General features: G+C 44.6%; 1 protein-coding gene across 6 annotated transcripts in view; it reads left to right on the top strand.

The window, feature by feature from the left end:
- Window positions 1-2,018: 2,018 nt before the first annotated feature.
- Window positions 2,019-8,610, top strand: part of MTMR14 (myotubularin related protein 14) — a 47,188-nt gene continuing 40,596 nt past the window's right edge. For 5 of the 6 annotated variants that reach the window (XM_047745699.1, XM_047745685.1, XM_047745691.1 and 2 more), the window contains exons 1-2: window positions 2,019-2,317; window positions 4,073-4,221. In XM_047745699.1, coding sequence (XP_047601655.1) covers window positions 2,162-2,317; window positions 4,073-4,221 — 305 coding nt within the window. In that variant the 5' untranslated portion in view covers window positions 2,019-2,161. The remainder of the gene's footprint in view (window positions 2,318-4,072; window positions 4,222-8,610) is intronic. The other variant, XM_047745717.1, reaches the window with a different exon arrangement.

Here is an 8,610-nt window from a genome sequence, read left to right as displayed (position 1 = left end):
CCGAAACTCAGATAACTTGTAAATGCTCTGCCTGAGCATTTACACAGAAGCTTTAGTCAGCCAATCCTCAAATACCAACCCTGAAAGAGGACTTCAACTCACTCCATTGTGACTTCAAACTTTCAAATTGATTAAGTTCTTCTTTCTTTTTTTTTTTTTTTTAAGATTTTATTTATTCATTTGACAGACAGAGATCACAAGTAGGCAGAGAAGCAGGCAGAGAGAGAGGAGAAAGCAAGCTCCCTGCTGAGCAGAGAGCCCCATGCGGGGCTCGATCCCAGGACCCTGGGTTCATGACCCGAGCCCAAGGCAGAGGCTTTAACCCACTGAGCCACCCAGGTGCCCCTAAGTTCTTTCTAGCTTATTTCTTAACTTTCAAGCAAAAGTTCTTGAGGACAAAGTATCAGATGGTGGGAACTGAAACTATCTCCTCAAGCCCTGATGACTGACCTAGCCAGCCAGACCCCACCCAGGACAAGGATTGACCACGCCTTTACTGTCTTAGGTACCCACTGACCTTTGTCCTACATTTCCTTTATATAAACCTGGAAGTATTTTTTTGGCATTTTGGAGAGTCTTTGAGATGCTAGTCGGCGGTCTTCCCTGTGTTGGCCTCGCTGAAACGAATTCCTCTCCAGTTTGGCTACCACTGTTGCTCTGCCTTTGGATTTTGTCAGCAGTGAGTAGCTGATCCTAGTCTGTTTGGGACCCCCAGAGTCTGGCGCTCTTGCATCCCTATGCCCTGGCTACAAGCCAACTCCGGGCTCTATACTTATTTCCCTGTTCCTTATTCATTTTCGATTTTTCTCTCTTCCTATAAAAGCGTCCTGTCTCCCGCCCCATTTTGCAGTTCTTTGAAACTTTGGACCAGAGACTGCCTGCTTCAGGAGGTATTAAGTAGAGTATGTTTTTTATCACCTGTTAAAAAGAAACAATAGGCCCCAAATGGGGTCACTTTTGCTAGGCTCCATCAAGACTTAAAACCTAACCTAGTTGCAGTTTCAGCCTCTCCCAGGAGTGTAATTTTAAACCAATTATTTAGGAATTTCCTGATCAGCACTAGTGAAGTAATCTGCACTTCAATAAAAATCCCTGTTTCCCCTATGGAAAGGTAAACTAATGAATGATCCAGTCTTCTAACTGCCTTGTCTCACCTTCCCACCATAAAATCCTTCCATTTTGTACAGTTTTCCAGAGCTCCTTTCTATTTGCTACCTGGGATGCTGCTGGGTTCATGAACAGTTGATTAAAGTCAAATTTACTTGAATTTTCCTTAACACACCCAAACTGACTTAAAAAAAATTAATAACACTACTAATCCTTTAAAGATAAATACTGAAATATTCACAGATGAAATAATGAGATTTGCTTTAAAATTATTTTACTGGCTGAGGTAAAGACTGATAGATTGGCGTATGTTGATTATTGTTGAACTTTACTAATGGATGCATGAGGGGGTCATTATACTATTCTCTCCACTTTTGTGAATTTTTGAAATGTTCCAATAACAAAAAAAGAAAAATATGGTGCTTTTCAATCACAGAATTTCTAGAGTGATGACTCCCGTTTCCTTCTTTGATAACACAGGTTTACTACAGGAGTACTATAATCATAGGGATGTTGTAAGGAGCAGTGTAAAAAAAAGTGCCTTATGAAATGCTGTTTTATTTTTACTTACTATTATTACTATGATTGCCGACACTAATTAGTTGCCTCCAAGCGTTCCCTTCTTCTCTCCCCGTAATGGTTTATTCCACTCTTCCTCCGGTTATTTCCCATAGTTTCTTCCTCCTAGTTCCCTCACTAACACCCCTCCTGCAGCCCCAATGGTTTAGCCCGGCTTCCCCAGGGGAAACCCCGAGGGGCGGAGCAAGAGTTATCTGCGAGTGGCCCCGGCTCCCTCTCCCCGGACCATTTGGATCGCTCCACATTTGGGGGTGGGCCGGTAATCACGGGGCAGGGCGCGAATCCCGTGCTCCGATTGGTCAGGGCCGAAGTAAACATCCGGTAGGGTGGGGCGGGGCCGGAAGTGGAAAGGGAAGGCGGTGGCTGAGGCTGTTCCGGAGGTTCCGGACTCGGAGTCGGTACTCCAGGTGCCATGGGCAGGACTGGAGCGCGCTGAGGGAGACTTCGGGTGCTGAAGGGGACGTGGGGTTGGTCCATGGCGGGTGCTAGGGCCGCTGCCGCCGCGTCGGCGGGGCCGTCGGCTTCTTCGGGCAACCCGCCGCCGCAGGAGCCGGGGCTCGGGGAGCTGCTAGAGGAGTTCTCCCGGACTCAGTACCGGGCCAAGGACTGCAGCGGGACGGGTGGCTCTAAGGTGAGTTTGGAGTTGAAATGAGCACAAAGAGAACTCCTTGGCTTGAAAAGTTACGGAAGAAAGGCGGAGATCAGGGGTCAGAGGAAGGAGAAAGGGAAGTTTCCAGGGTCCGGACCCAAAGAGTAAGGGTCGGGTTCAAGAACCGAAAAAGGAAGAACTAAGGTCCGAATGAGCCAAGGAAGGACGTCCTTTGGTTTGAGACAAGGCGTTTGGAGGTCAAGGATCAGAGCTGAGAGTCCATGTTCAGACAGTAGAGAGGGGAAGCTGAGAAGGGTTATTCCCGTGCATCAGGTTGTGGGTACAAAACCCCCCAGGTTGAGATGATTAAAAAAAAAAAAAAAAGTCTAGAGAATTGCTCTAGGTCAGAAGTCAGAATGGAACCAAGACATGGACTGAGCGTGTTGCTTCCTTCTACAGCCTGAGTGTAACTTTAGACTAGGCCCATCTCTTTTCTTCCCCTACAGATTAGGAAAAGAGCCCGCACTCCCTCTATTCCTTTATCAAAAGCAGGTCTTACTTCCCGTCAGTCTCCTTATTGCCACACCTGGAAGGCATCGAGCCTGGTAAGGCCATTCCCTAGGCACTGTTTGGCAGTCAAATGGGAATCTTGCAGATCCTCCTGTCTCTTATTCCCCATGTGCTTTGGCAGGTTTAGCATCAGACTTTCCAGTGGGATTCTTTTCTGTTCTGGGCCATGAAACTCTGGTTTGGCTCCAGGGGGATACTTGCTGGAACGTAACTGCAGTTGGCATCCTGCTACTCTCTGGAGTAACCTAGGGAAGACTTCAGTAATGATGGGATTTCCCCACTCTCCAAACAGCCAAGTGATTTTCAGATCTTAGCCTGAGGACCACTGTTTCAGCATTGTCTGGGATGCTTGTTAAAAATAAAGGTTCCTTGATCCCATCCAGTTCTACTGAGTCAGAATTTCTGAGGTTGGGAACCTGAAATTTGTATTTTTTAATAGGTTTCTTAATGATATTCATGCATCTTAAAATTTGAGAATTCCTAGTTTAAGCCACTATGAGTTTTTTCCTCTCCATTGGTCTTTTGAGTGGCTGTGCAGGGTTTGCTGAGCCCCTCTTCCATCTTACACCCCTGAAGATTAGGGTTGTCTTAAGTTTAGCTGACTTTCACTGTAGCCAGCTTTAAAGCCTCTCCAGGCTTCCTGATCTCTTGTAGATTTCTCAAGATATTACATGTCTTATGCCTTTTTTCTAGTGGACCTTTCCCTGAATTGTGAACTAAATACGAGCAATTTTAAGGGGAGTTCATCCTTTTATTTGATAAATAAATGGAGTGTGGGGAGACAGCCTTGTCTGCATCTTTTACCTTTTAGACACTAACTAGAGTGTCTGGGTATTTGTCTGTGACTAGAGAATGGGGAGTAATCTGGAGCCAGGGGAAGATAATGGATTAATGTTAGTTAAAGTAACCTAGAGCAAGAGTTCTTAATATTTTATGGATTGTGGACTGCCTTGAAAATCTCATGAAACTTGTAGCCCTTTCCTTCAAGTGCTTAACAGTTTCACTGCAACACTGAGGGGTTCAGAGACCTCCCAAAACATACTGCATATAGATTAATGAAGTACACATCTAGGGCCTGTGTCCTAGCAATGTGTCTCTTCCTAGCATTGCATAATAATTACAGAGGCCCATGTCATTGCCAGTGACCTCTGCAGGTCACGAACTGCCTAATTCTCATACTCAGAATCCCAGAATCTTCTTTATGCTCAGGTCTCCTCCTCTGTGCAGGTTGAGCGCATTGAGAAGAGATGTCTGGAGCTGTTTGGCCGAGACTACTGTTACAGTGTGATCCAAAATGTGAATGGGGATATCTGTGGCCACTACCCCCAGCACATCGTGTTCCTGGAGTATGAAAGTTCTGAGAAGGAGAAAGACACGTGAGCATCTTGTAACTAGAGTGTGCCTGTCTGGGGAGGCTCTGACAGCTCATCCCCAGAGTCAGGTAGTCTGCAACTGGGTGGGGAACTGGGTGGGGTAGACTCCTTTCCCCCAGGTGTGAAACCTTATCAGACTTTTTGTTTCATTCAGGGTTTGATAAGTTAGATTGACAAAGTAGCCTGGCATAGAATGAGCGGTTGGAAGTCTCTATCCTGGGCTTCTATTTCTCCTCCACCCTAGGGCTCACTGACCTAAGACAGCTTACTTTACACCTCACCATTCTGAACCTTAGTGCCCTTTTTTAAGAGAGTGGGGTGGGAGCTATGCTGTGTTGTTGACATCTTAAGATCACCTAACCATTTATAGGGCTTCAGAGCCTGATGTCTGGAGTCAGACTGCTTTGAGTAACTTGGGCAAATTATGTAATCTCTTTGTCTTTTGGTTATCTCATTGGTCAGTCTCTGTCTCTGTTTAGAAAAGTGGCTAGTATAATTCCAGATGATAAGTGGGGCTATTACAAGCCTGGCATGGGTACTGTAAGATAGAAGTAAGAGCTACCATTTATGGAGGCCCTACTAAGGCCCAAGTACTTTTTCTCTGGGTAACAACAGGTCATATACGAGAATATATATGGATACAACTCAAAGGTAGTCAGTAAATGGTGGCAGTTGTTTGACACTAATAAATCATCACAGCATGGAGGCTCCAGGAGATGCTTTATGTTGATTTCAGAGTTTGTTCCCTTAGTCTCCATGCTTGCTGGTGATTTTAAGAGAATCCAGGAGCTGTGGTCCACAGTATCTGTGAAAGCACGGCCCTGTAGATGTGAAATTATGATGAGTGCAGCAGGCCCTCACAATTGAAGTGTGCCCATCGGGAACCAGCTAGAGATTCTGAATCTCTGGCTCCAGAGCCACTGAATCAAAATCACAGCCTAACACGATGCCCTAGTGATTCATAGGTACATTAAGGTTTAAGAAGCGCTGCTACAGACAAACCAGGGAGAATGGTTAATTCTGCTTGGAGTGTGTGTGTTTAGGAAGAGCCTGTGGTAGAGGTCCTCTTCAGCTGGAACTGGAAGGATGAGTAGCAGTCCTGACATGTCCTAAAAGACCAGTTTGTATATGGTCTTGATCATTAGGCCAAGGAGTGTGGACTTGTGGGTGTCAGTGGTTTTATTGTGCTAGTATCCCCTGAGCATTCATTAAAATCACAGATCTTAGGACCGCTGAAGCAGAATTTCCAGAATTTACATTCTTAGCTCTCTAGATGAGTCTTAACCTACACTATGGCCTGAGGACCACTGCTGTAGGCCACAGGGAGCCAGAGAAGGCTTTGAAGCAGAGGAATAACCAGATGAGAGGAGTGTAAGGACTAAGCCTTGGATACCTTATCTGTAAAATGTAATTTCTGGAAGTGTGCCATCTCATGAGGTTGTGGTGGGGTTCACTGAGAAAAGAAAGGAATTAGAAAAACAAATTGTATGCAGATCATAGAAATTATATCATATCCTCAATCATATAACTTAAGAACTCCTGGGATCTCTAACCCTAAAGATTTGGGGTTTGTTATACCTCCGTTATATATGGTTTCTAGCTCTTCCTGACTTCTTCCAAAAGTAGGTAGACTCAACATCTGTAAGCCCTTAAATAAAGTTTCTGAAAAAGATCTCTTTTTCCTTGCCCTTCCCCTCCTTCCCACCCTCTTCAGTGCTGGCTGATGGTTTTACATTGGTGCCCTGATGGCATTCTGATACTAAGCTCAGCTGTAGTTAAGATGGTGCTGCTTCAGCTAGACTATGAGTGAATCACCTGTGTTTTAGTGACAAAACAAAATCTGACTCAGTAGGTCTGGAGTGGGGCCCGAGCTTCTGCATTTTCTCACAGGCTCCCTGGTGCTGCCACCCCAACCCTGTAGTAGAAGTACATTAATGAACTCAGTCTTGATTGTCCCACAGAAGCTTTTCCTGGAAGGAAACCAGCTTAGTGCTGATGCAGTCAAGCCCTTAAAGAAGGGGAAAGGAATGTTTGCCAAGGGCTTACCGTTTGGCGGGTGTTAGGGTTTCACACACTAGCTCCCTCAAGTTCTGCAACTAGCCAGTGAAGTAGGTGGTATCACTCCCAATGTACCAAAGAGAAAGTGAAAACCCAGGGAAATAACTTGCCTTTCCTGAAAATCACAGAAGTAGTAAGCAGGGTGGGTTTAAAATCCGGATCTTCCTCACTCTGCTCTGTGCACCTGTTTGTCTTTTCTTCTGTCACTGTCACAGTTCTTCCACGAGCAGGATCACAGCTTCTAGCCAGGGCCACAGTGGCATATTCGTCACCCTAGAGGAGTTATTGAACTTTTTTTTTTTTTTTTTTACTTTTTACTTCTTGTTAGGCCTTGAAGTAATTCTGAGTGGGCAGTGCCTTTCAGTTGAAGTGAAAGTAGTATATGCATGTGGGAAGAAAAACAGAACTTTTTGCTTCTTTACATGCCTGGCTTTGGTGTTAATAGGACACTAATTAGACCACATTACACGGGATAGAAGTGGATTCAGGAAGTGGTTTAGTTCTGTTAATCCACCCCCCAACCCCAGTTTAGCCCATCATCTGGCAATAGAAGTCTGAATATGGGGTCTCTGAACAGCCAAGACATGTGTTTGTTTATAAGCGTCCATTGAGCTGCTGCCATGTGGCAGTCCCCGTGGATCCAGGTGGAAGCCCTACCAGATAGATGAAGTCCCTACCCTTAGGTCTTTTGGGTAATACAGACCAGTAAATAAGCAATGACCGTGTAACAAGAACCAGAGTTATGGGAAGTACAGATGAGGCACTGGGGGATAATGGTTAAGTTCTGCACCCAATTCCAGCATAGGAGGGGTTGAGGGGTTCTCTCACATCACCAGTTCTTGGCCACCAGCGGGTGTCCTATGATTCAGCTCGATTCTGACACTGTCTATCCAGAGATAGCATCAGATTCCACAGGTTAAAAGCTCAGTCCAATAAGACAAACGTAAATACACAAGCCTACGTTTATTCATTCAAATCTGAGTATCATGTGTCAGACATAGCTCAGTGCTTAGCACTGTAAGAAAAAGAGCCCAAGGCCAAGAGATAATAAAAATAAAAACAGGAACTACTAAGAATGGAAGCTGAATTGGTTCTCTGAGTAGGGGAACTAGCAAAATAAACCACCAACTAGCCTAACTAGCAGTATGCCTGCTGCCATATTAAAAGACTGCCCAGAGCCCCTAAGACAGAAATACTGGCATGTTTTCCATCTTGGTTTTATGGAGTTTGCCGAATGGAAGCTCTCAGCCTGGGAGAATCAAACATAGTTTCAAGGCATTTAGAACTAGAGGGAGCTGCTGGTGTGACTAAGTGAGATCCTGTTGCAATCGATGATGCTGACCAGATCTGTGAAAATGGCCCGGGGCCACCAAAAGGGGAGAGGAAGAGTACTGTGGACAGTATTGTATGCACTCTCTGTTTTTATTCTCCTGGCATCTGAGTCGAATTAGGAGATTATTTTGTACCGAGGTGTCTTTATTTCATGGAGAAACTGAGTGAGGGGAAATGGCAGAACTTGGTGTTCAGTGAGCCATGGACTTTCTAGGGCATGGCTAGGTGGCCAGTGCCACTCTATAGGCACCTTGAAGAGGCACGTCAGCCTCTTCCAAGTTTGCCATTCTTCCTGTCTTAAAAAAAAGAAAAAAAAATTGACTACAAAAGTAACATCTTAAATCAGACCTTTCAGAAAAATATACCATGGAAAGTGTAAATTCTGTTTTTTATCCCCTTGTTCTCTTTCTAGATTTAGCAAACTGTTGGCCCAGGTTTTTATTTGAAAATCTCTTTTTAACTTCAATTTCAGCTCCCCACTTGATAGTACTTATATTTTTAGAAACTGTGGCTTATGAATGTATCTATAAAGACTACTAAGAAATCAGTATTTTTCAAAGACTTTATTAATCCCAACAGCATCCAAGTAGACTTTTTTTTTTTTTTTTTTAATTTACTTGACAGAGATCACAAGTAGGCAGAGAGGCAGGTAGAGAGAGAGGGGGAAGCAGGCTTCCTGCTGAGCAGAGAGCCGGATGCGGGGCTCCATCCAGGACTCTGAGATCATGACCTGAGCTAAAGGCAGAGGCTTAACCCATTGAGCCACCCAGGTGCCCCAGCATCCAGGTAGACTTAAAAAGTTACCACAGATGTGTAGGAGTTGCTGAACGTACTCATTTAGAAACAATTATTTATATGCATTTCCTGTGCAAGAACACATGGATGCCTAGAAGGATTATGATGTAGAAGAAATGAAATGCCCTGTAAGACTTGACCTGGAAGCTCAACCTTATAAGGAAGGAACATGAACATCTTCCCTCTCTTCTACTCATTTAATCTACA

The sequence above is a fragment of the Lutra lutra genome, chromosome 1 (genome assembly GCF_902655055.1).
Source record: "Lutra lutra chromosome 1, mLutLut1.2, whole genome shotgun sequence".
Classification (NCBI taxonomy): Eukaryota; Metazoa; Chordata; class Mammalia; order Carnivora; family Mustelidae; genus Lutra; species Lutra lutra.
Note: the sequence above shows the minus strand (reverse complement) of the source record. Positions and strands in the feature narration are given on the sequence as shown.